General features: G+C 36.1%; 2 protein-coding genes and 1 long non-coding RNA gene across 6 annotated transcripts in view; 1 reads left to right on the top strand and 2 right to left on the bottom strand.

Annotated features, from left to right (window-relative positions):
* Pa1 (PTIP binding protein Pa1) overlaps positions 1-27,865 on the bottom strand; it is an 89,922-nt gene that overhangs the window by 56,895 nt on the left and 5,162 nt on the right. The gene's annotated exons all lie outside the window — the stretch shown is intronic.
* LOC139995158 (uncharacterized protein CG3556) lies at positions 15,613-27,796 on the bottom strand. 4 transcript variants are annotated; one of them, XM_072018389.1, is made up of 7 exons: positions 27,573-27,796; positions 25,387-25,494; positions 24,298-24,541; positions 22,934-23,181; positions 20,537-20,926; positions 18,117-18,608; positions 15,613-16,565 (listed from the first exon to the last, which is right to left on the bottom strand). In XM_072018389.1, the coding sequence occupies exons 2-7, from the start codon at positions 25,466-25,468 to the stop codon at positions 16,504-16,506; spliced, it is 1,518 nt and encodes a 505-aa protein (XP_071874490.1). In that variant the 5' UTR covers positions 25,469-25,494; positions 27,573-27,796; the 3' UTR covers positions 15,613-16,503. The 4 variants fall into 4 exon arrangements, with proteins under 4 accessions (XP_071874490.1, XP_071874492.1, XP_071874491.1 ...); XM_072018391.1 differs by lacking the exon at positions 27,573-27,796 and adding an exon at positions 26,180-26,772; XM_072018390.1 differs by lacking the exon at positions 27,573-27,796 and adding an exon at positions 26,172-26,772.
* Positions 20,925-23,155, top strand: LOC139995194 (uncharacterized). Its single transcript, XR_011801908.1, has 2 exons — positions 20,925-22,057; positions 22,148-23,155. It is a non-coding gene; the product is annotated as an uncharacterized lncRNA (long non-coding RNA).

Genomic DNA, 27,865 nt, shown 5'->3' on the forward strand with positions numbered 1-27,865 from the left:
TGCCGCGGAGCGTGCCACCAAAGGGGATGAGAATTTTCCACAAGCTGCAGAATTATTGTCCCCATTGATCTAACTTAAAATATCTTGAAAAAATCAACCATTATACCAAACAAACAATATTTGTTACGTAAGAATTGTTTTCTATGATCGATGATAAATCAGAGAGAAAATTTTTTTTTTACATGTAAGAGCGAGTGAAGGAATCGCATGCATAAATGGCGGATTGGACAATAGGAAGTCGGTGGTGTATAGGGACATGCCCTGCGGGACACGGAACGGGGTGGTTGGAACGGGCCGCGGAAACACGGAGAGGGCGGGAACACGTCGGTCGAGCGAGGGTTGCCGCGCTGTGAGCCGGAGAACGGGGATGTAGGAGGGTGACTATGGCTTCGTATGTATGCCTCTCTACGAACAGACTTTTATAACTGTGAGCGCACTCGCGAGCGCGCGTGACTGAAACCGCCAGTGGTACTATCTACGAGGGCACGTAGAGTCGAAGGGTATCATCTATAGACGAACACCTGGAAGAGAGTATCCCGTCGCTTCACCGCGACGTGTAAAATCTCTCTATCTTCGTCTCTCGCCTCCGACGATCTTCTCACTTCTCACTTCTCACGTCTAGTCTGCATTTTTCCTACTCGGATCAACAGCCTTGTTCGGGTCCGCGCGCGTCCTTCTCTTCCAAGATTTAACTACTTCCATCTCGATCTCTCGCGAGAGATGCGTCAAGTTTCCTTGGACATACCATCGTCATTGATGGTTTTGTTGTTGATCTTGCTCTTTTTCTCTTTATTGATTCTATATTATCGTACTATATATCATTGTCAGCTGCGACACGTTCACCAACTCATGCGTTTCTGACGTTAAATGTAGAATCGAAAAATAACTAAATTATTGGCAATCAAGATTATTATTTATATAAGAAGAAGATAATTTTCTTTGTAATATTCAGAGAAATTTCATACATTTCTTACGTAAATACGTTCTATCTCTAGGAAAACGTTCGATTTTGTTTTAAAAAAAAATAATTTAAATATTGAAGATTTCAAATATGTACATAGGCTCGTTAAATTCATTGTATCTCTGGAAAAATATTCATTTCCTCTTCTTCTTAAAATGTAATAATAAATTTCAAGAATCTACTGATCATACAAAACTTCATAGACTAAAAATATTAAATAATAGTTATAAGTCTGTATATGTATTACAATAAACATCAAATTTACTGTATTTCTACTATTTCTCGTAAAAGTAATTTCTAAAAATCTCGTAGTCATACGAACATTTGTACAGATCAAACATTTCTAATATACATAAGACTCACAAAATTCATTAAATTTTTGGAAAAAGGTTTGCTATTTGTTTCTCTGAACTATACATATACGAAGTTTAAATACTAATCGTCCGGATGTTGTGTAGACGTATAAAATTCATTGTATACCTATTTGAAAAAATGTTCAGTATATGTTTTAAAAAAATCAACTAATAAGGAATAGATTTGTAAATTAACGACAAATCAGTCAACGCTAACGTAAGCAATGTAACGTCTATTGGCGTGCATATTACGTGGTCTATTTTTGCGACATTGTGGTCATTTCTTATAAAATGTAATTATTAATTTAACCTTTTTAATTGTCATTCTTTTCAAATATTTGTAATATATATAATGCAACGCCAGAAGAGAATTGCATTAGAAGAATACGTTATAGAATAATAATTTTGCTTGCGAAAAAGCAACATACATCTAACAAAGAAACGTCCAGTGTGAAAGAATAAGTACGTCGCCGATAGATTAAACTGAACTGAACTCATATCGTTGCACACAATGTATTACCATTTAATTAAACTATAAATTAACAACACCAAAATCGAGACTTCTTAAAAAAGCGAGGACTGCGCGCAGAGACATAACCATATTCCTCTTGGAAATGGTAGTGTGAAAGGAAACAGCCACCTCGTCTGCTTAGATGGTGGTAGCTTGGTAGATGAGAAGAATCCGAAACGATCGGAAGACGGAGAAAGAGGTAGTGCGCGAAAGAAAGAGAAACTAGAGGGAGCGTTAGCTAGGCGAGCATTAAATCGGAGAAAGATAGAGCGAAGATCGCAGAGCGGCAAAGGACGGTCGAGGTGGGGGGCAGGGATAGACGGGTGGAAAACGTTACGAGGGATCGGGAGAGAACGCAGCGGGTGTTGGCAGCGAGGCGGGAGGGAGGGAGGGAGAAAGGGTGGGAGGGGTTGGGGAAGGAGACGAGTACGATAGCGGCGCTGCGGCGTAACGACGCTATAACGCGAGCCGCCGGGTGATTACCTACCACCTCCGTACCCCGTTTACCCTCGTGCGTCGAGCGGTGCGCTTGTCGCACCACGCCACGCCACGGCACGGCACGGCACGCCATGCCAGGCCGTGCCGAGCCGAGCCGAACCGAGGTCCGTCGCGCCACGCCGCGCCGCGTCGTATCACGCCACACGCCGCGCCGCCTCGCCGCGAGCCACGACATCAGACCACGCCGCTGCCACCCTATCCTCCGCATTCTACCACGCCATGCTATCGCGTTGACCGTACAGTGCCACTACCACCGCGCGTCGGTAGCTCTCGGATGCTACGCCATCGACCCGACATTACGCCCTACGAATTCCTCTCCCTCTTCCTCCGTCTCTCTTCGCCTCTTTCGCATCCTGTTCTTCTCAGCCAAGTCCGTGGTACACCGATCGCGGCCTCGTGCGCCACTGTCATATGTGTTGATCGCGACAGCCGCGTTCCCGTGTCGTGGTAAGCTCGACTAGAGAGGAACGTCGACGCCGTAAACGCGACGCCCTCGTAACGATGCCACCGGAGAGGTAAGAGGAGGCGAGTTTCACAGCGGAGTGGCCTCTAGGCACGTCCGTATCTCTCGCATACCTTGCCTCTCGCCCAGCTCCGGCGTACCCGGAACGTGCATGTGCGGCTTCGTTTAGATGTGGTAGAAGCCTATCTAGTTGGTCAGCTCTCTGGTTCGCCGACTGTAGTAACGCGAATCGCTCGATTCTCGTTAGACGTTTCTAATGTGTATTGTCTCGTTGCCACGCTAATTTTTTCTATTCTTCTTTCGTTCCTGTCGATCAGAGGAGTTCTTTCTTTTCTTCTTATTGGATTATGATTAAAAAAGCTGTTAGCATACGTAGAATGTTTTTAATAATTTCTCACCATCTTTTTATTTTCTTCGGTTTTTGCTTTTTCAAGAAAATATATAATTTAAAAAAAAAGTATTTTTCAAGGTTTTTGAAGAGATTGACGTTCACGCAGAGTTTAACCCCCGTTAAGGGTTTACCGCAGTATTAATAACTGTAGCCCCTATTCTCTCGACTTGAAACGTTGAAACCGATGTCTATGGACCTGGCAGGCGAAGAAACCTTTTTCTTCTTTTACGCTTTGCTTCCACTCTTGCTGTCTGTTTCCTCCTTTTGCCTTCGATTATCTTTATTTCGCTTTCTCTCTTACTCTCTTGGTATTTTCGTGAAACGCGTGGAAATTTCGATTAAATGTAAGTTCGGTTTGAAACATTTTGTTTCTCCTTCTACGGATTTTCTATATCTTTACAAGGAAAACAGAAATTATCTTTTTGTTTGATTTCAGAGTTGAACGTGTGTTCTTTTCCAACTCTTTCAAAATAATTTCCCAAAATATTCAAAATATAGGTCGTTGTATTGCATGTTGAGATATCGAAGATATTAAAATATTTCTTCTCTTAATAATTGTACCCCGGACATCCACGAAAGTCTTATCAGCCATTTTTAAAGGACAACATTCTCTTTCGGTAATGTTATGTTAAAATACTGCTGCTCATTCACAAAGTGACATTAAAATCGGAAAATCTACAAAAAGCTAGGTATCATGTTTCTCCTCCTGCACCGATCTCCACATATAATCGATCGGTTGATTAATCGGCGGAGCTATTGTGAGAATAAAAGCGAAACAGGATGAAATAACGAAAGATAGATGAAAATAAACCGTTTTGGTGAACGCGTCGCACGAGTTTCTGAAACTCCAGTACTCATTCTGCGGTACTTGATACCAGTATTGCTTATTGCTTCGCGCTAAAGATAAAAGTGAAGGTGCCTACGATACGTAATATCACGAGACATACCAGTAGAGGCCATAGCTACGTGTTGCTAGTTTCTCTCATTCTCCATTATTTTAATTTTCTTACTGATCTCAAATCGCTAATGATTTGCCAATAATTTACCAACACAATATTATTTATCAACTAATAATACGAGTAAGTTGACAAGTTGCAAGTTGTGGGTTATAGACTTACTTCTTCTCTTACAGTTTTACGACAAACACCTTGTATAATTTCAAAGATTTGCTTTTAAAATTTCATTCCTTTTATCGTTCAACTTGTTGATATTGAGTTGTAACGAGTATGAATGATTATATCGGATTGAGAAAATTTCATAATAATAAATGGAATACCTACTCCGAAATACGATAAAAAAATGCAGTACAGTCGCTTTTAATATTAATTGTTATCGTGCAATAATGAATGACAAGTTGATTTTTATCTTTCAGATATGTGAAACTATTTCAATGTCTTTTCTCTTTGATATAGCTAGACCTGTAACCATGTCTATTGTAGAAAGCAAAACATGCCCATTTATATATAGAAATAGAAGCCATATAAAACGATGGAATATCTGTTTGTAGAATTTTTTATATGTTTATTACCTAGCTTCATTCATCTGTTGACACAAATTATAGCAAATATCGTCTTTGGATAATTAATATTTACTTAACTATTATTATTTCCCACTGATTACCTAAAATTATTTGTTAACGTTGGAGAAATAGGTTCAAAAATGATCTGAAAAACGTAACAAACTGCTTCTCCTAATTAAAATGCAAAAACTCCTCTTATTTACAATTTTGGTCTTCGTAAGAACATCGTTAAGTTAATGTTTAAAATTTATCCCACGTGTTATGTGTGTTAAATATTTCCATGTTTAAAATATACGTGTGTTTAAAGTTGAAATAGTCAAAGCCTGTCTTAGTTTCTTTCGTAAGTAATCATTGATATTAAACAATTTAGGTAAATTTGCGATAAAGCAGGATTTGAAACAATTTTTCAAAACTATTATTTCCGACATTCATTCCTATCGATATTTGAAAATGCCTTTTACAAAAACATTTTTACACAATCTCTGACGAAGCTAGTTTTTATGTAATTCTCGAAAGAATAATTCAACATTGAAACATTAATGTAATCTTTAACGTTAATCTTTAACATTAAGGGAGCTACATATAAAAAGACGACCGGGTGTCTTCCCTAAAACGACGATCCTCAACACATTTCTTTACATCCGAAAGTGCCTTTGACAATATCTTTTTATATATCCAACTTCTGACGAAGCTAGTTTTCATATAATTCTAGAAAGAATAATTCAACATTGAAACATTAATATAATCTTTAACGTTAATTTTTAACACTAAGGGAGCTACATATAAAAAGACGACCGGGTGTCTTCCCTAAAACGACGATCCTCAACACATTTCTTTATATCCGAAAGTGCCTTTGACAATATCTTTTTATATATCCAACTTCTGACGAAGCTAGTTTTCATATAATTCTAGAAAGAATAATTCAACATTGAAACATTAATATAATCTTTAACGTTAATCTTTAACACTAAGGGAGCTACATATAAAAAGACGACCGGGTGTCTTCCCTAAAACGACGATCCTCAACACATTTCTTTACATCCGAAAGTGCCTTTGACAATATCTTTTTATATATCCAACTTCTGACGAAGTTATTTTTCATATAATTCTAGAAAGAATAATTCAACATTGAAACATTAATATAATCTTTAACGTTAATTTTTAACACTAAGGGAGCTACATATAAAAAGACGACCGGGTGTCTTCCCTAAAACGACGATCCTCAACACATTTCTTTACATCCGAAAGTGCCTTTGACAATATCTTTTTATATAACTTCTGACGAAGCTAGTTTTCATATAATTCTCGAAAGAATAATTCAACATTGAAACATTAATATAATCTTTAACGTTAATCTTTAACACTAAGGGAGCTACATATAAAAAGACGACCGGGTCTCTTCCCTAAAACGACGATCCTCAACACATTTCTTTATATCCGAAAGTGCCTTTGACAATATCTTTCTATATATCCAACTTCTAACGAAGTTAGTTTTCATATAATTCTCGAAAGAATAATTCAACATTGAAACATTAATATAATCTTTAACGTTAATCTTTAACACTAAGGGAGCTACATATAAAAAGACGACCGGGTGTCTTCCCTAAAACGACGATCCTCAACACATTTCTTTATATCCGAAAGTGCCTTTGACAATATCTTTTTATATATCCAACTTCTGACGAAGCTAGTTTTCATATAATTCTCGAAAGAATAATTCAACATTGAAACATTAATATAATCTTTAACGTTAATCTTTAACACTAAGGGAGCTACATATAAAAAGACGACCGGGTGTCTTCCCTAAAACGACGATCCTCAACACATTTCTTTACATCCGAAAGTGCCTTTGACAATATCTTTTTATATATCCAACTTCTGACGAAGCTAGTTTTCATATAATTCTAGAAAGAATAATTCAACATTGAAACATTAATATAATCTTTAACGTTAATTTTTAACACTAAGGGAGCTACATATAAAAAGACGACCGGGTGTCTTCCCTAAAACGACGATCCTCAACACATTTCTTTATATCCGAAAGTGCCTTTGACAATATCTTTTTATATATCCAACTTCTGACGAAGCTAGTTTTCATATAATTCTAGAAAGAATAATTCAACATTGAAACATTAATATAATCTTTAACGTTAATCTTTAACATTAAGGGAGCTACATATAAAAAGACGACCGGGTGTCTTCCCTAAAACGACGATCCTCAACACATTTCTTTACATCCGAAAGTGCCTTTGACAATATCTTTTTATATATCCAATTTCTGACGAAGTTAGTTTTCATATAATTCTAGAAAGAATAATTCAACATTGAAACATTAATATAATCTTTAACGTTAATTTTTAACACTAAGGGAGCTACATATAAAAAGACGACCGGGTGTCTTCCCTAAAACGACGATCCTCAACACATTTCTTTATATCCGAAAGTGCCTTTGACAATATCTTTTTATATATCCAACTTCTGACGAAGCTAGTTTTCAGCTAACCAATGAGAATGATACCTCGACACTGAAGAATTAACTCGATGTTGAACATTTTAAGCAATTTATATACATTACGAGGAGAACATTGTTTTCTTCTAGCATTTCTATTCCTTCGTAAGCTTCTCGCTCGGCCTTTGTCTATTCTTCTCACGAAGTCAAGCATAAACTCATACACGGTAAGTGAGACTCGCGTGCAAGCACACCGTCGATCGTTTGGCGTGGATATGTATGCGCACTCGCGTAATAGCCTCGTTCCTGCCGCATTCGATGCTAGATACGTGAGACGTCGCGTAGATCCCTTCCAAGAGTTTGGCTCTGCGCGATAAACGATACCGTGCCACGCCAGCCTAGGTCACGCTAGATGTGGTCTGGCGTGGCCTCGTGTCGTGAATCGGCAAGGGAATGGTCAGAACAGAGAGAACCAGAGAGAACTAGAGAGCCATCGTAGCGTGGTATAGCAACGTGCTGTTGGCGGCACGATGACGCGGCGACGCGGCGCTAACTTAACAGAGATAGCTCCGTAATAGTGTCAGAACGATATAAACCCTTGGAAAAGAACGAGACGAACGACAAAATCGGCAGCCTTGACGGTTTCAACTCAAACTACGGATCGCCGGTTGTTACCGTTAACAAGTACACTGGCTCGCGAGTCGCGAAAATATTTCAAAATATTTCGCTTACCTATAGGAAACTTACAAGTGGATATCTTAATAATTGCGTTGCTGCAATTTGGAACCGATACGAAAATGCACACTATTGGGTTGTCCGAAAAGTTTCTTTCGTTTCATAAGGTGATAATGAACAACAATTTCTGTTTTATATTATTTTATTGAATTAGGTATGATCCATTTCTATTATTATGTTCGTGCATAATTCAATAAACTAATAAGAAACTTTTCGCGCAACCTAATAAAATTTCCTTTTCTACAGATAATTAAGCTTCAACATTTCGAAGCTTATCTCATAGTTGTTTCGATAACTGTTCGAATAGGGTTTATTTCGATATTCCTCAATCTTTTGTTTCATATCCTAGCGAAAATTCAAGCACGAATTTCGACTAATACGAATTTCCGACGAACGGTTTAGTAGCCGGTCAGCTGGTTGAATAGTTGGGTGGTCGGAAAGATTGCGAGGGCTGGATGGTTCGGTGGTTAAGCAGCCGAATGGCCGTGCGATTCGAGTAAAACAGAAGCGCGCGCTAGGAAAGTGAGAGGAAAAGGTAGAGAGGGTGAAAGAGGAAGAAAAAGGAAATGGAAAAGAGAAAAGAAATAGGAGAGAGTGACGACGGTATTGGATGGTGCGTCGTTAACGATAACGACGGCCACCGATTGTCCCGACGACGCCGGTCTACACTCTGACGTTTCCCACACTATTACCGTTTTCCCTTCGCCCTCTGGCTTGACGACGACGACGGCGACGACGACACTCGGCCTCGAGCCGCCTTATTGCCGCGATAAATATAGAGCCTACTCCTCGAAACCGTCTACCCACTCTACTTCGACTTTCTTACTTTCTTCTTTCACCTTCAATTTTTTCTCTTTCTTCTTCTTATGCTCAATCTTTTTATCCTACCTTTCCTTTCGTTTTGTTTCATTTTGTTAATCTATGCGGCATGTCTGTACCAAAAATTAAAAAAATAGGAAATTATCAGCGATATTCACCTGTTTTAATCCCTATTTTCACTATTTTCAGTTTTTCCTTCATTTTCCTTGCCTTCTGTCTTTTTTAATTCTATGGATCCATGCAGCGAATGTCCGCGGTAAAATCTTAAAAATAGCGATTGGTTCAAGTACGCCATTAGCTGTAAATATGTGGCCGATTCGTAGTAACGATATGTAAAATTTGATCATAGTGTACTAACAAAGACTATGACGTTAAATGAAAGAAATTCATGAATAAAAATGAATAAAAATTAAAAATTGCAATTTTCTGATCTATTCAGTTGATTTTGCTTAGGTAGAAGAAAAGGTGACAAAGAGAAGCGAGTAACTCGTTAGTTCGATCATCGTTATAGTAATTAACCGATTTCTTTCGGTGTTGCACGATGTTCAACCAGTTTCCGCTCGCAAGTATAAGTGCGGCTAGTTTCTCTTTAGAAGCCTCGACAGAGCGTCGTAATTTCAGCAAGAATAGAACGAGGTCGTGAACCAGACGTCCAACGAACAAACGTCAGACGGAAAGAGAAATGGCGAGGGGGAGGAAGAGAGAACAGCAGAGATCGAGAGAACGGGACGGAACGAAACTGTCGGGAGGGCCTTGTTACAAAATCATTTCGTCGGCAGTGCGATGGATCGATCGTAGCCATTTTGCATTCAAACCTCGAAATACCGTGTTGAATGATTAATTATGTATTGTGTGATTCCTTGTTTCTTTCCTTTTTCCTGGTTTCGCTGGATGCGACGAATTTCATTTACGATTAATGTTCGCCTTCTACTAACAATCAGACTATCAAACACCGATGTCTTCGTAATCTTAACATGCATGCACTGCCGCTCATAAGTGTCCGCAGACTTTGGTCGATTTATAATTTACAATAAGAGTATGCAATTTATAATAATTCGATCAAATTGGGGGAATTAATGATTTAATTTTTAATAGAAATAAATTAATTTAGGATTAATAGTCAGAAACGTCGCCTGCTACCTTCTCATGGAGTATGAACTAGAATATAGATAGTACTTGTTATGTGAATAGTATAGTACTTGTTAAAAGATATAGCAATAATTTTTTTTACCATTTCTTGTATATAGTAATATGCATATAAATATATATTTGCTGTTTAAATGGCAGTATGTAGTTGCATTCACATTGGGAATCTTTCTGTCAATATAGAATATAAAATATCCTTCTTAATCTGTCTTGCAATTGAAGAATTGAAGTGTCTGAAGATAAAGAGAATGTAATTGTAAAGCAGCAAATTGATTCTCTAAGATATGACAATTACAAATGCTAATTTTATTATTGTACATATATACATATGACTTTTGAAAATTAATTTAATCAGGTTATAACATACCATTATACACAGGTAGCTATGGTGATTACGAATTATAAAAAACCAAATCATTGCAGTTTCTCTTGGAATATGAACTAGAATATAAATAGTACTTGTTATGTGAATAGTATAGTACTTGTTAAAAGATATAGCAATAATTTTTTTTACCATTTCTTGTATATAGTAATATGTATATAAATATACATTTGCTGTTTAAATGGCAGTATGTGGTTGTATTCACTTTGGGAATCTCTTTGTCAATATAGAATATAGAATATCCTTCTTAATCTGTCTTGCAATTGAAGAATTGAAGTGTCTGGAGATAAAGAAAATGTAATTGTAAAGCAACAAAATGATTTTCTAAGGTATAACAATTACAAACGCCAGTTTTATTATTGTACATATATACATATATTGACTTTTGAAAATTAATTTAATAATTTATATTATAACGTACCATTATACACAGGTAGCTGTAGTGATTACGAATTATAAAAAACCAAATCATTGCAGTCTGATTTCACTGTAGTTTTTTTAAAGTTAATTTTCGATCAAGTTAATGTTTTCCACGTAAGAATATTTTGACAAATGTTTTGTAGAACATCTCTAAAATTCCAATTATTTGGGAATCATTCTTTCAGAGAAATATTCTTTTTTCTTCTGATTAATAATTTTGTGGTTTCTTTTTCGTAACCATCCGTTAAAAGTCGTACAGTGCGCATTTTACGGCGTGCGATTTAAAGCAGAAAATACCTTAAAGATGGTGATCCCTTTGAAATAGAACAAGTTTCGTTCGAAGCAACTCAAATGCGAAATTTGAATGTAATTTCTTTTTTCACGTTTAGATAAAAGAAACGATCAAGAGGAATAGAAAATTTGAAATTGGAATATGCAATTAATACAATGAATTATTTGTTATTTTTTTTTAACAATATACGATAAAATAATTTCTCATCGATAGTTAAATAAATCACCACCTATTTATAGTATATACAAGAATAGAATCTTCAAAAATAAGATTTATATTTTTTAAAATTGGAACCATTTGCACCCAGGATGACAGTTATGTTGTTATAAATATAATTTTCATAAACGTATCCGATTTACAAAATCATTGGACAAAAATGCTTTTTCACTTCTTAAAAATATTCTAAACTGATCAAAAATATTCACGCACATTTTTTAGCATCTACATATACATATTTAGAAAAGAATCCAACACTGAACGTATGTACATATTACGTGTACTATACTTGGCTCACTTTTGCCGCAATGAAAATGAAAACAATCGAACAGGCGGTTTTAGAGCATTTTAGAGCACTTTTAGAGCATCGCCAAAGCATTCGGATATTCGGTTTCCAATTCGCCGGGCATTCGTTACTTGTGCTGCTTGGCTCGTTTACACTCTTGTTTCTAAGTTTTTTAAAGCGAATAAAGGACAAGCGTTCGCCCATTTGGTCAAAACGCAATGGCAATCACTTAGTTGCCAACCCAATTATTAATACCTTATATAAGATACCTTAGATATTATTAATACTTTTCGTTCGTATCTTCCATAGGCTGCGAAGGTTCTTGTGTGTGTGGAATTTTTACGCTGCAATATTTTTGTCTATACGGTAGCAAGTCGAAATTTAAACATCGACTTACCACGAACTGATTACATACAAATTTTTCCAAGCGAATGTCTCGTCAACAATTTCCCGGCTAATATCTCGCCAGCGTAGATATCTGTTTCATGTTTTTCCCCCTCACGCCGGTTTTTACTCTCTGTCTGAGTTTTCGTTTTTCCCTCGAACGTATGCATCGATCGCCTGTACACTCTTGCTGATCCTCGTTCACCATATCCGCATAATTGCCGCGATGTAATCGATGGTTATAAACAATAGAAAAATGAGAAGAAGAAAAGAGAGAAGGAAGAGAAATGAAGAGACGAGTTTCAATAAAATACAGTAGCTCACGAAAGTATTCGATCACTTAGCACAGAACATTTTTATGAATATACTAAGATGTGCATTATACGAAACTGTTTGACATTTCGTTAACGCTGTAGCGATACTCGTGATTGTAACAATAAAATTTGAAATCAGTCTGAAAATGTTATTTCTGTATTCAGAGGTAGGATCACAATAGCTATTATTTTATTCTTTGGATAAATCTATCAGACCGTTCTGAACCGAAAAACCTTTATCGCACTTTCTTACATGAACTAGGGATAAAAACAAAAGAACTTCTTGAACCTATCGATTAAATCTATCGATTGTATCTAGAACTATCTTCTAGTTACTATTTATTGTAACTAGCGCATCTGCATATGGATGGCGAGCGCCAACTCACGTTGTCATTTTCAACACAAAATGTATATAGAGGTTACGCAACATTTATTGAAAACATACACTTACTATTAGTGAAAAATTAATACACAGTATGAATGGCAGCCTTGAACATGCGATCAATACCAAAAATAGTTTCATTGCATGTAGTAGCTTATTAACATAATAAATAAACTGTTCAAATAGTTGTGTGATCTTCAAAGTTTCAAAGTTTACCAATATAATTGCGACAGTCGTACCTCTTCACAGTGCTAACGCGATTTTAAAATATTTCTTTCCTGTTTCTTCTTTTTCTTTTTTTTTTTTTTCGTTAAGTCAATTATAGTTCCTTCGTCAGATATCGCAGTCACGAGTCCCAATATAACTATCGAACATTTCAGATGCTCGGTTTAATTTCTACGAACATTCCATTCGTTCGCGTTCATCGTGAAGGTGTAGAGCACTTTTATTGTTAGAGCATTCGGATTTTCGATCTCCAATTCGGCGAGCGATCGCAAAACAGCGAACGAATACTCGTTTATGTCTTTTAGTTACGAAATTTTGTCAGAATGGAGAAATGTACGTTCACACGTTTGGTGTAGTCTAAACGCACTATAAGGATACGTGACGCAACAGGAATGATAAAAAAAAATTAATTAGCAGTGGGAAGGGATTATACGAAAATAATACAATTCATGAGGTTAACGTCTTTTACACATTTGTGAGATAATAATAATAAATTATGATATATAGTGGATTCCGTTTATTTGAACCACAGCAATTAATCGAGGTAACAATTTATTTGGAACACGATTTAAAAAATAAAAAGTCCTAATCGAATAAATAGTCCTAGCTTTCTTCATTTTAATTGGGACAGTGTGCTGCTTATTTGAGACAGATGACTGCAGTTTGCAGTACTCTATACGAGAACAAGAAGATAGCAAACGGGACGACACAAGGACAAGAGTGGACTACTCCTCTCCTTCACTCTCCATCACGCTTTACTATATGGTCTTGTTTGTAACATGACGCTTTCGGACAAAACGAGTGCTTATCTGCATGATCGTATTGAGTCTATTAGGGCCCCCGCGCACTAACGTCAGTCTATTTTGTCGCTGTCGCTCACATAATGCAGCGAAACAGTTTTATTGCTGTTTTCACCATTAGCTTCGTCGTGTACTTTGAAAAACTGCAATAATTTTTGCTTTTCTCCAGCGAACGATTGTTGAAATAAAAGTATTACACGCTATACTACACGATGATCTAAGAGCTTGTCCTATCAAATTTTTCGCTTATTTTCGAATCAACATAGACAGTTTTGACAAACTGTTATTATCAACAAAGCCATTACTTACACACATATGTGTGTATAAAAATACAACGTTTCGATTGGCTATACCACCGGAAAAAACTCTTCTTCCGGTGTCATACATAACATGCATAAATGCTATTTGAGAGACGGTCCTACTTGATCAATTTTATGAGACCAACGATAACAGGAAAACAGATCAGTCCAGTTGGTAAGTCTCGAGAATAAAATAGTCGTCATACAGTTGCGTCCTCAAATACGCGCACATCTCTACGCGGTCCATATAAAAAGATATAAAGTAATACAAACGAATGGCGTTTTCGTAAGCGACCAAAGTGGTTCTCAACATTGTATTAACAATATATACATGTATGTAGGTCTAAAGGGTCTCTTGCGTATGATAATTTTGAGGACTCTGAGTATTAACGATAATATTCACAATAATATTAATCGTCTGAACGCTCCTTTAGAAATAACCAATCAGACCTGCGTTTCTTTGCCTTGCCACTTTTTTCGTAGGCACAACACAGAATGTTATTTATGTGTTATACTTCACGTTTGTTTCCGCTTGCTGTAACTTTGTCCTTGTTTCAGAACTGTCTTCAACTAGTTTGTTTATTTTATAACATTTTACGTATGCACCTACATACATACACGTATATATATACATATGTATGTATTTATATATATGATACGCTGGTCCCGATGTGTTTCAAGTAACCGGAATTCACTGAACATATTTAAACTTTAAAGTCGAAATTATGTCTTATAATTTATAAGAGATTGGATAAATAATCTATATTGTATAGATTTATTAGGATTTTACATGAGAATTAGATCTATGTCAATACTTCCGGTTATTATTGCAACTAATTACTGATAAATCGAAGTTATGATACTGATAACATTGAGTCAATCACGTACTTACGGTACAATTTCAAACTGCTGAATATGCGGCTAACGCTAGTATCTAAAGCAATTGCCTTTATGCAAGTAATTAATGCAAAATAATTAACCTTCTGCTGTCGTTTAACAGCGTAATCATTTACATCGCTGCTATGTGATTACTTTCGTCAATTTATATTAACGATACATGTACGTTGCTAAACTATATGAAATAATGGGCAACTAATGAACTAATGAAACAAAAACAATATTTCTTATCTCCTTGTGAAACCAACAGATATACAAGTAGCTACAAAAAGTATTTATACGTACCCTTATTCTCCAATGAAGCGCTTTTTTATTAGTTCTGCATATCATTTTCATCAAAGTATCAAATTCTTGCGATAGTATGAAAGTACATACTATTAAATGATGTAAAATTTATTGTATCGAACCAAACTAATTAGTATCTAGATGAAATAAGAAATACAATGGTGTACAAATACCTTTTGTAATACCTACACATATACCACATGAAATATAAATTGTTTATTTTAAACCTTGTTAATGGTATGTGAAATTAAATACACGATTCGTCCAAGTGTTAGTCGATTTTAAATGTCATTGATAGAATTAATCACAATAGTTTCTTTATCAACTTTTAAAAGACCCTCTGTACCTTATATTCTATTATAATTCTATTCCAAGAACTGTGTATAATGAACTTCTTAACCCTTTTAAAACAAAAAGTTTCTTTCAATAATAAATACAACGACACTAATGTAACAGTATAACCTATAATACAAACGAGTCTGTGAAAAATAAATTAAATATAATTTTTTAAATAAGGTATGCAGTTCCATTTACAATAGTATCCTATGTGTATGTTGCAGTTTTTCGAGGGGATAAAACGCCATGTACAATTTGTAATTTGACATTTTATTCATTCCAAGAAACAAAACATACTGTATACATATTACAATGTTAGGCAAATTATCAAAAACCGTCGATCGAAATATATTCTTCCCCGGAGGAGAAATTTCTTTTTCGTGTATGTTATTTATCGTGGCAAGCAGACATTTCGTCTTGTAGCGCAGGAATTCGGTGATTATAAAGCAATTGCGCAGCAAGATACCAAGAAATAGGTTAGGTTACTAATATAATATAGATATGGGATTTATTGAAATATCAATCGATACGTTGTTGATACTATACGTCATACGTTATCGCCATATCGTATAAGTACTTAGGTACAATGTGGTTGTGCATTGCAGTTTCATAGAAAATATGCTGTTAGCTTAAATTACGATACTCATGGTATTTTCATTATTGCCCCGTACCACGTCAGTCCAAGTAGCGATGTCATGTGTCGCCAATTCTCCAATTCACCAATTCATTGAATCGGCTCCGGTTTAGAGCAGAGTTTAAGAAAATCAGTCACTGCCAGCTCTATTTTCTTCGGCACCCTCCTAAGAACATGACATACGAACGATGCGAAGATGTTCCAGGAAAATGTCGTGTACAGTGTTGTACGTAAGTTTTAGCGATGGCAGTGAATAAAGTGAGCCCTTTTCGCGTAACTAACGATAAGAATTTTTACTCTTTGCTCTTGCATTATTCTCCTTATTCCTCAATTCCCTCTCTCTCTTTCTCTCTCTCTCTCACACACACACACACACACACACACCATACACGCATACACCATCTCTCTTTCTCTGCATCCATACAAACACATTCAGAGTAGTTCCGTTCCTTTGTCTGCTTCTGGTTCTCGTTTGGTTCAACCGAAAATCAACATGTTGCAGATTCTCATAGCTTTTTATACCAGAACAGATAGTGATCTCCCTCGCTGATCTGTAGGTCATCCACACCTAAAAGATTGTTCTAGTTAGAGCATAGTAACGGTGTTGTACATACATATGTCGATATGTCGATATTAGGACGAGGAAGTGACGCATGAAATACTCTTGGTATTAAGGATATATGTAATATGTGTATAGGGTGTCATGTAACTGGGACATACTATAGCTGTAGTAAAAGGTAAAAGATAGAAAAAAATTTCATTAGACAAAATTAAAATCTTTTGAATGATACATGTTCTAGAGTAGGTGACTACTTCGAAGTTGGTGAATATTTTCGAATATTTTAAGATCACCTCCATTTTTTCAAATAGAACTATATATCCATTTGTTTATACACCAATCGTTAAATGGTTGTATTCTCTATAAAAAAATATATACATATATAATAAAATATATAGGTGGAAAATTGCTTAGCTTAAAAGAGATTTTAACATTAATTTTGTAAAATCGTGTCGTTATCGTATAAAAGACGAAGAAGACGATGTAGCACTTGTATGTTTATGTTTTCCATATCTCCCATATACTCGATTTAATGAACTTTATATAAAATTGAAATATCCTTTAATTCTAATACTTCTGTATACCATAGAGTATAGAGAATCAAAAGACACAGCGGTTGATACGTAAAAAGATTTATAAATCTATTTAAAAAGTAGAGAGGATCTTAAGATCTTTAAAATCCTATCACTTCCACAATGGATATGGACATACATAAACACCGGACCATGTATTATTCGAAATAAAATAAATAAAACTATTTAATTTCATTTAACGAAATTCTTTTCTACCTTTCATCATTTCAGAACTATGTATAACTTGTCCTTGTTACGTACGGCACCCTGTATATACGAGTCTAGGGAAATTTTAACAAGAGACGCCAATCGCCCAAGTCTGGCACCTCGAGTTTGATAAAACTTTGTGCAAAGTCTCAACAGCCATTGCAATTGATGTCGAATATTTTTTTGAGATATCTTGGAAATCTCTATTAGAGATAGGGGAGTTGTATAAATGGTCGAATTTGATGTTATTCAAGTTAATATTATGACGAGCAATATTTTTCAAATTTTTGAGAGGACGAAAGGTACGTTTAGCCTCAAAATAAAATACAAAAACAATTTTTGTAATACGAGCTTGATTGACAATATCTTCTCGTTCATCATAAGTGCTTTCCAGTGAAAAATGGAAAACGTGACTTATCATGTACTTTCTCTATAGTCTTCGTACAGTGATTAACAAGAGGAAGAAATTGTTTACATATTTTCAAATTACTAATAAATAATAAATAGTTCGTATGTTAATGGAATAAGCAACACGACATTTGAACCATCCTCTTTTGCACAAACCAAAACATACAGATGTAGTGCCATATTGAAATATTGAAAAATTAATAAGTAACCATATAAATATACATTATAATACAATACAAACATTAGAAATAGTATTATGAATATTATTTTACTTTTATCTTGATTATCTATGACAATAAATAAAAAATAACAAGTTGATAGTATAGTGGTCCCTTGATTGTACTGAGCAGTGTATTTTTCCGCTTTTACATACCCCCAGGTGCAACCAGTTGATTACCCGGTGGCGAGGCTGGATCTGGCGGAGAAGTGAGTCGATATAACAACCAATAATGATAGGACATTGGTTCCTCTTTGTAACCTGCTATCGTGTGAACATAATGTCCATTCGGCCATTCGGATGCAACAAATTGGAAATGCGGTGACATTTCTGCGGCTAGAAGCATCACTTCGTAAAATGTTTCGTTTTTAGATGCGGTCACTATCAAACTGTATGTCTCGTTTACGTTGCTGCCAACCCATAGAGTGTAAGAGACGTTCACCATAATCGGTGTTGCAGCGGTAACGATCATACCATCGGTATTGCTCGTGTTGAGCGTGTTTACTGCATTATTGCCATTGTTCCCGTTATTCCCATTGTTTCCATTACTTTCGATATTCCCAACGGTAACATTACCCGCGATACTGCCTCCAGAAATTACAGATATCGATACACTGTCGTTGCGATTGCCTGGAATCGCCGCTGGCTCTGCAGCATTGCATTGAAATATTTGTAAAATTGTGTAACTGTAGCATACAGGTAGCAACTATACCCTACATCGGGCTCGAAAAATAGCAATTTCACTTTGGAATATAATGCCATAAAAAAAACTATCGACGCTACAAGAAAAAGACTGTTTGTATCCCAATGCCTTATACAGGGTGCTTCAGAAAGTTGCTATCAAACTTCAGATGCATGTAATGTAGTACTCATCAAAACGAGCAAAAAGCGGCCCACGAAAATATTGTTAATTATCGGTACCATCCGCTTCACCGATATCGATGACTTTTCAATATATTATAAAAATCAATATTTTGAGCAACTTTTTCCTATACATGTAACCACCGCTCGGTTTAGTATTCGAGATATTTGCAAAAGCTGTCGATACTATAATTACGCATCCCTTACAGTTCCAGCGTTATTATTGGTGGAATAAAATCACGCCTAACCAAAACCTGTATAAATTACAAACAAAAGATATGAATTAGGTTAGACGTTACAATATATGCGACCACCGCATCGCGGCGGGGCTTAAGGTTAGTTAATGCAGACATATGTATACGCTGTCACGCATGCGCAATTGCATATTCGCTGTGAAGGAATTTACTGTGGTGGTACCGATAATTTTTTGCCAATGTCTCGAAAACTAAGGCCAAGCGGCGGTTTGTATGTACACATAGGTAAAAGTTGTTCAGAATCATATCCTGATAATACATTCAAAAATCATTAAAATCGATCAGGTGGATGAGATATCGATAATTACCGGAACTATTTATGCGTATACATATATAGGATGATAAAAAACGGAGGTTCGTTACTCTTAGGATTAGTTATTCAAAATGTAATATGCTGCCCCGTCATATACATACATACATATAGAAGGGAGAAAACGACGCATATATATGTGCGTCTCAAAGTCCTATGCGTCAATACAAAATGCCAGTGAGACAATTAGAATTCCACGTCCAGGAATTTTAGAAAGAATATGGAATTCTCTGATATGAAGGTGTCAAGCGCGTGTAGAAATGGAAGGAGGACATGGAGAGAATCTTTTGTAACCAGGAAAAAAAAGAATGTCAGTCGCTTTACTCGACACAAAGTTGTTCACAATTTTAAAAACATTGATTTTTCGATCCATGCTTATTAGAACTTTCTTCATCGTTTGGCGAGTACTATCTGCTTTAAAAACTACGAACCTCTTTTTCCTACCACTCTGTATTATACAAAACACTTTGAAGTCTCATTAACAATGTAATCATATTGATAACATTCGAAACAGATCTGAAAATATACGTACAAATTACGGAATTTCTGTTAAAAGCATACACTTCGCGAAGGTAACCAAAGCATTTGAACAGTCAATTAGTCGTTATATTAATACATACATACATACATACATACATACATACATACATACATACATACATACATACATACATATATGTATGTATGTATGTATAACTGTATGTATATATATATAGTGGGTCTTTAGCTATTAGTACAAGTATCAATCTTTACCATTAATTGTAAACGTATGTTTAAGACTATTATTCATGTTGTATACTAATTTTTCACTAGCAATAACTGTATGTTTGCAATAAATGTCTTGTAGGTTATAGACATATACATTTTCGCATTGCTTTCAGATTCAACTATTATGATCGCGAACATCGATATAACGCTAGCGAAATTTCAAAGAGTTTCGCATAATGCACATAATATAGCCATAAAAAAGGTTCCGTAGTAAGTGTTCGTGGGCCAAATAATTGAATGTATTGTATTTGACTAAATTATTCTATGCTCATACGCGATAAGTTACTAAATTACTCGACTAACGATTGCTGGACGTGCCTGTATGAGCCTTTATATGTATGAAAAAAAAGAAAAGGGGAATGACGAATGTTAAAAGTACTTACCATTACCACCTGTAGTGAATTTCGGTAATGAAGTTTCGCTAGGTCCTTGTCCGCAATCAAGCGTTCTGATACTCGCTAAACCACGTGGTGTCACTCCTAGAAGTGCTTCAGCGGTCGCACGAACATCACCAGCGAAAGAACCATCGGCTCGTTGCTGACTGGTTAACCATGCTAAAGCAGCTGATCTATTCCAATTATCAGCAGGCTCATTTTCTGCTTCCTCGAGGGCTTGCATTACTAAGGCCGTTGTACGAACGTCTCCGAAACTACCATCGAGTCTTTGCTGTTGTGCTAAACCAATCGATGGTTTGCGCACAAAATGATGGAGATTTCGATGTCTGTGGTCCTGCACGATGCACCTTAAGGCTAAGATTACCATTGCGACGGTATCTAAGATCAGAAAGAGAAATTATGAGATGAAGGAAAGTGATTGTTTTGAAAAACCAATTCGGAAATAATCTAACAATAAGAGCTCTTTCATATGGGGCTATAAAAAGTAATCGCACGCTATCGTATTTATTATAGCACTTACATACTTGTTAGAGGCAATGCATTTTCTTCACGACGTTGTAGCAGATAGCTCGCCGCTATCTGGCCTTACCGTAATTTGTGACTGGGCCGAGGGCTCGGATAAGGACCTTGGCAAGACGCTTGAGTGCATGTTTGAAAAGTCGATAGCCGGCGCGATCCCAAGGCGTTGAACTATGAAACGAAGCGTCGATGATACGACTGTTTAATGTTTATAGAGCTTATAGAGAGGATGCGTAAGGTAGTTGACTGACGCGACGCAAGGTCGCATTGCCAAATAATAAAGACTTTGTCTAAATCTAAAGTCTAGAGGATTTGGCCAGGTGAGTAGGGAAGGCAATGATACCTTTTTTCGTAAGCGAACTGTGACTGTGAAGGACCACGCGACATTTATCTCTCCAGAATCTTGAAGGAATAAACCTGTCCTGATAAATTTCTAACATACTAATTAATTAGATACAGGTATGTACTTTTATATGTCTGCAAAAATTTGGTACTGAGAAAATGAAATGTGTGTAGAGCCTGATAAAGGAAACGTTCATTGGAAAATAAGGATGTTTGTCAATACTTTAACCAATGTATATACGTGTATGAGATATACTTTCGAGACTAAAATATGGGAAATACTCATGCCATACAATATCCATTTAATTCCGTAACAGGATGTGGACCATTTGCTCTTGAGTGATACTTCATTTCAAACAGTCAATTATCCATTATATTAATAAAGCGGTAATAATATTCAGTGAGATCATAGTTAACACTTATTATGTGCTTAGATATACGTTTGCAATAAATATTTCGTAATTTCTCTGTACAGTAGTGTTCGCTTTGGTGTTCGGATTTGCCAGAAGTTCTTGGAAATAGAGTCTCGACATGCAGGTCCCTCTCTGTACGCTTTATAACATGTTGCGACGTACGTGTCGACGCCTAGGTTTCATGAAATTTGCATCAACATCAGTTCACCTCGACATTACCAGTTCTTCTCCATTTGTGATTACGTGTGATACCGACGTTGAAACACGTGTTTCGAAATGTCTAATTATTTTCCATATATTCCAGTATTGTTATCCATAGAAGGAGTTTTATGTTGATTACAAAAATTAAAAAATTAAAAGTCTGGAAGAAATGGGCATAACGATGGTTAATCGAGACGAAGAGATTTTTTAATTCAAAGGATTGATAAACAAAATTCAATGATAAGAATCTACTGTAAATTATCTTCGGCTACCTTCAATGGTATGCTTGGTATGCTACCCTCTACCTCTACGCGTTGAAACTTGCATCCAAATCGGCTTTGCTCGCCACTTAAGATCGGATTCTGATTTTTGCATACATACAAGTTGCTTTTCATACCGATTCACTGATATGGAACTACATGAATCGTAACATGTATCGTGAAATCTAAGTGTCAATGCGTGCATCGCAACATGTCTCAACGTGTATAGGAGCCTTTACGTTGTCTCATTGTCTCACTGCAGGCTGCGTGCTCTCGTGCCCGGTATCAATATCTCACGCACATTCGTTCTTTCGTCTTCCCTCGCGATCAGCTAAATTCTCAGAAGTCACCAAGCCAGATAAACATGCAGATTTGTCCCAGACTGTGAAAGCTAAAGCGAACAATACTGTGAATTTTCCGATTGGTTTCATATTGCGATACATATAATTATGATACTCGTGTCTTGTTGCGTTGCTAACGAAATTTTAAGATGTTTTGCATAACACGTGTAATCTGTATATTCATAGAAACCAATGTTCGAACACAAATGTTTGTAAACACTTTCATGAGCCTGCGTATCCCCATATGAAAAAACTCTTAACAACTCCGACGCAATCAGGAGAATATCGGGAAACTCTGAAGGCACTCACCCACATTGTGATCCTGAGCAGCGTTCGCAATGTCGAGCAATCGACGTATCTGTCTTTTCCTTACATGAGCTTGTGCGTTGCACGCAGCTAGCGTTGTAAGGGCGAACTCATAATCGGTCGGTGGTTCGTGATGTTGAAGCGTTCCGATCAAGTCGTGACCGTGAAACTGTCTTGGATCCGTGCACATGGCGTTTAAGGCAAGAGTGTAGCGTGCTAGTCGAACCGGTGAAAAACCAACTTCTCTGTGTCTATAGAAAAATGCTGTCATTGGTTTTTGAGTGAATAATAAAAAATCTGCGCATATTTACGCATTCATGCGAAACTTAAGGATACAAAGATACACGGAACGCATACAAAATATAAAACTGTTTAAAATATATTCAAGAGTATTTGTTATAATTTTCAATAGGTAGAACGCATGTTTGTTTAAATTCTACTTCGTTAATTGACTGTATGAAAACGTAAATTTGTAAAAAAAGAATTATCTAGATAATTATCGATATCTTATCCACCTCACTGATTTCAATAATTTTTAAATATGATGAAGAAATCAATATATGATTGATTATACTTACAATACTTGCAAAATACTGTCGTTACCACTACACTGAATTCTGTCTACAATTGTGCGTCCGTGACAGCGTATATTGTCAGTATTGGTTACCAACCGTTTCACAGTGGCGCGGTAGATGGATAAAACAAAAGAATTTTTGTCCTTTGTTTATAGTTCATATAGGTTTGGATTCCGTCTCATTTTAGCGGGCCGAAGTGATGTGACCGGCAACCAATACTGACACATAGGCTGTCACGTGCGTACAATTATAAGCAGAAGTCATTGTAGCCACGCGCCGACAGCTTTTTACGAATATTTTGGAAACCAGACCTTGACGACGATTGCATGTATAGAAAACAGTTGTTCAGAATCATATTTAAAAGTCATCGAAATCGCAGAGCTGAGCGTGATATTGATAATTACCAAGATCTATAGCCGATTAGTAATTAAAAAATTTTAGATTTTAAACTTTCACGGTGTTTACTAAGTGACAAATATTTTTTGACGGACGTATTTATGATTCTTCGGGTTTCGATCCTGAATCTAACAATACATTGCGCTTTATTTTATTCAGACGTTCCTCCTCGGAGTTCCTTTTCACTTCTTTGTCCATTAAAGATACGTTCGAAACTCGAAGAACTGCAAACATGTCACAATGTCTTGACTTCCTAGAGAAGGACGAACGTAAATAAGAATTGTTTTTGCTACAGTTATAAGTCACTCAATTGTGAACGTCGTTCAACTACGTATAGACCCTTGTACTTATCTGTACTACCGGTTGTGAAAGTATTAAAAAAAGAGTATCTTTTACCTCCATAATAGCAAGACTATTTCTAACTCCATTTGTTTGCTGCTGAGTTGCAGTTCGAGGGGAGCGGCAGGTGCAACATTATCCTCTCGCGAGAGATTACTTAGTCGGAGGACCAGCAACACTCGATGAGTGTCGTTTCCCCAACCAGCGTTTTTATTTCGTTGACTCCATAACCATGCAGTTGCTCGTTCCAAAATGTTCTCCGCATCAGTATCGCTTGAAGTGGACTCTGTGATGCTTCCCACTATAAATTTAATTAATTGTCTGTTAACTTTCTTTTGTTCTTATTATGTATCATGTACAATGCCTCATGAAAGTATTTGGACACTTATACATAGTAATTCCTTGCGAAAGTATTATCTGTGTGTGCTATATGATATATTTTGAAATTTCATTGGCATTGCAATGATTCGATAATCGTGAAGTTTGAAACAAGTACTCTTTTATAAAATACTCTTTTCATTGTTTTAACGTCTAAAATCAGGCTTACAAGTAACCTCCCATATTTTCGGATAGCTTCTATCGTAGATTGTAATACATAAGTCGAATGAAGAAGATTCTTCTTCTATCAACACAAATGCCATCGACATTGCTCCAAGCAGTGAATAAACATAATTTAATTGTAAATGAAATGTAAAGAAAATATACATTATATATCATAGTTCATTTTTTTGAATAGAATTCAACAAATGTATAATTTATTGAGTTTATAAGAAGGTAGTAAGTATTATTCCTAATGATTAATTTGGTAGTTTAAAAATTATGTAGAGACTACAGTGTGTTTAGAAAAAGAAGATCTTTCTTTCCTAAAGAAAGAAACTTCTTTCCGTAATTACATTTATCCGATTTCTTCCAATAATTTGCTATTGATTACTAATTATTTATACTAATAATTTAAAAAGTTGAAAGTACATATTTTTCTAATAATATACCAGAAATGTAAAAAATATGCAAAAGATCGAAACAACAAAAAACTTCTGAATTCTTCGCCTCGTCACAGTATTACGCTATCAAAGGGTTTATATCCAAATCGATGTGAATAGATGAGTCACGAGTACAAAGGGTTAGAACTGCAAAGAAAAACTATACCTTTGGCATAGGCCATATTCAACGTGCACAAACACGCTAGAAACAGGACCATTACAGCTGCCATACTTGCTCTTCCCCACATTTTCACCGACGATCGCACGATATTACCTGAAAGAAAACAAATATTAACAATAATTAAAACGTTCTATTACTTTCCTTCGCCTGATTTCATCAAACAGCTGTACACTGCGTTTCATAACTATGAAACCAGCCTAAAATTTTCAATTTGAGGCTGAAATATTCTGCAGGGAATATCTTCAGAATTGTTTCAAATTTTACCAGTATAATACTATACTGCTGATTTTGATGCGTTTAAAAAGATGTCAAAGTAACTTGAGAAGTCGCGTGATATCCAAAAATACGGAGAATTTCCAGAAAACAGAGTATTCGTTACAATGTTTGACATTTGGAATTTGTAAAACAATGTTCTATGTAGCTTTCGTATTTTTCATTCTACTGATAAAAATATGAACGAATATCGCAAGTCAACCCGTTACACTGCCAATGAAATTTCAAAATATTTCGTATACTTAGCCACGATATACCCATAGAAAGCAACTGCAAGTTTATTCGATATTTATACACATTCAAATATCTTCACTGAGTTCTCTAGCATTTTTCTTCTTTCCAGACAGTACGTGTAATCTGTCCTTTTCTAAGGAAAAGTATCGTGCAATTTGTTTTTGGGGAAAAAAGAGAAATGACCAATCGATTGAAGATTTTTGAATGATTTTACAGTCATGAAACACAGTCTATGGCATTATTAAATATTACTTCGTATTCACACTATTACTTTCGGCCAACTATTCTTATATTCTTCGGGATCTTGAAAATCGCTCGATCATTCGTTTCCTTAATCGAGACCCGATTGCCAATACGAGTGTTCAATGGTCAAGGCCAATGATTATATTCGCCTATATCAGCAATGATGTGTGTAAATGTGCAGAAAGTTGACAAGTAACGGTCACACCGGCAAAAAAGACACTATCACCACCGCGGCCACGTTCGACGTCGCTACGCCCGCGGAAATGCTACTGGGAACAACGCGTGGGAATATTGCGTGGGATCGATATCGCGGCATTCGCCATCCTTCCAGCCGATGTACATATATACACGCTACTCTCCGACTGTATAGGTAAATACATGTGCCTGTGTTCTCCTTTTCTCTGCTGGGGCCTAGTTGTTCGTCTCTTTCTTTTCATGTCACTGTCTCTTACCCGCACCTACTTGCCAACACCACCGTGTTCTCTTCGCACCCTCTGTCCCACCTTTGCCTCAATCATTATCATTTCACTCCCTTCTGCTATTCTTATCGGCTTATCAACTCGATCTATAGGCATAGTGTATAAAATTCGATTGCTTATGTAATAATAAAGAATGAACAAATTTTTGTACAAGTATCTATTCCTGAGTTTGTTTCAACGTTTAGAATCCAAACGTGTCCCACTGTAAAAATGTTTTTTGGATGGATCCGACCTTTTTGAAATTTCGTTGGTTTCTTTTTTTCATTTTTCAGGCAATCATAGCGAAGGCTACGAAATCTGTTATCGATAAAGGAACCATGTGTTTATACGTACGTGGTTTTAGATTTGCAGTAACTGAGCTACCACGGCAAGGAAATTTGTAATAGGCTTGATAATTATAACTCACATTTCCTTCCTTTTCTTTCGATTTGTCGAATTTGTACGGTTTTGTACGATTTTGTACTCGAAATGGAAAAAAAGTTACATAAAGTTTGAACAAGCACAAAAGGAAAAAGATAATTCCCTCTGCTTTCTACGCAGATCGCTCTCGCGTTCGATTCTTTTCTTTCTTTCAAATCCATTTTTCTTTTTTTTTTTTTATTTATTCGTTCGTTTGATTTCACGTAAAAACTGACAACATTTAGATACGACACAAAAGCTGCCATTGATTTTATTCAAGAACTACTTTAGTATTAATACTAGATAAAGAAAGGATAGCAAATATAGTAATATTCATACTGAATTTTGTCCTTTAACATTTGATCTCGTCCCATCGTGTCAACTATTAAAATATTAAAAAACGAAATCGAAACAATTCTATGCTGTAACAGATACACGATACAGTTCAACGGAGAAGTAAAATTGACGTATTTCAAACAAACATAAAATACGAAAATTTTGCAAATACACATGCACATTGTGCATAATATACAATTTACTTACCTTATCGAAAACGTACTACTTAAAACACACGTCTTTGAACGCACGTTCACTTAAATGTTTAGGATATTTTTCAGTATTAATATTGCCTATGAATACGAGGGTTGGAGTGAGGCACGTTGAATCGAACAACTACTGTTAAGAGCGATGCAATGAGAGCGCATAAGGGGTGCAAAGGGTTTCAAGATCGCCCTCTTTCTCGCCCGTTATTGCAGCACACAGATTGGCGCGCCATGTTTAAGATCACGCTACAGATACGAAATAAAAATAACATTTATTTCGTATGACCCACGAAA

This window comes from Bombus fervidus, chromosome 15, assembly GCF_041682495.2.
Source record: "Bombus fervidus isolate BK054 chromosome 15, iyBomFerv1, whole genome shotgun sequence".
Taxonomy (NCBI): Eukaryota; Metazoa; Arthropoda; class Insecta; order Hymenoptera; family Apidae; genus Bombus; species Bombus fervidus.

Coding starts and splice junctions, on each gene's coding strand:
- LOC139995158 (XM_072018389.1), bottom strand. CDS start 25,468: ATGTGGGGAAGAGCAAGTATGGCAGCTGTAATGGTCCTGTTTCTAGCG. Junction 20,927..22,933: donor TGCTCAGGATCACAATGTGG/GTGAGTGCCTTC, acceptor TTCTGATCTTAG/ATACCGTCGCAATGGTAATC. Junction 16,566..18,116: donor TCAACTGGTTGCACCTGGGG/GTATGTAAAAGC, acceptor ACAATCTTTTAG/GTGTGGATGACCTACAGATC.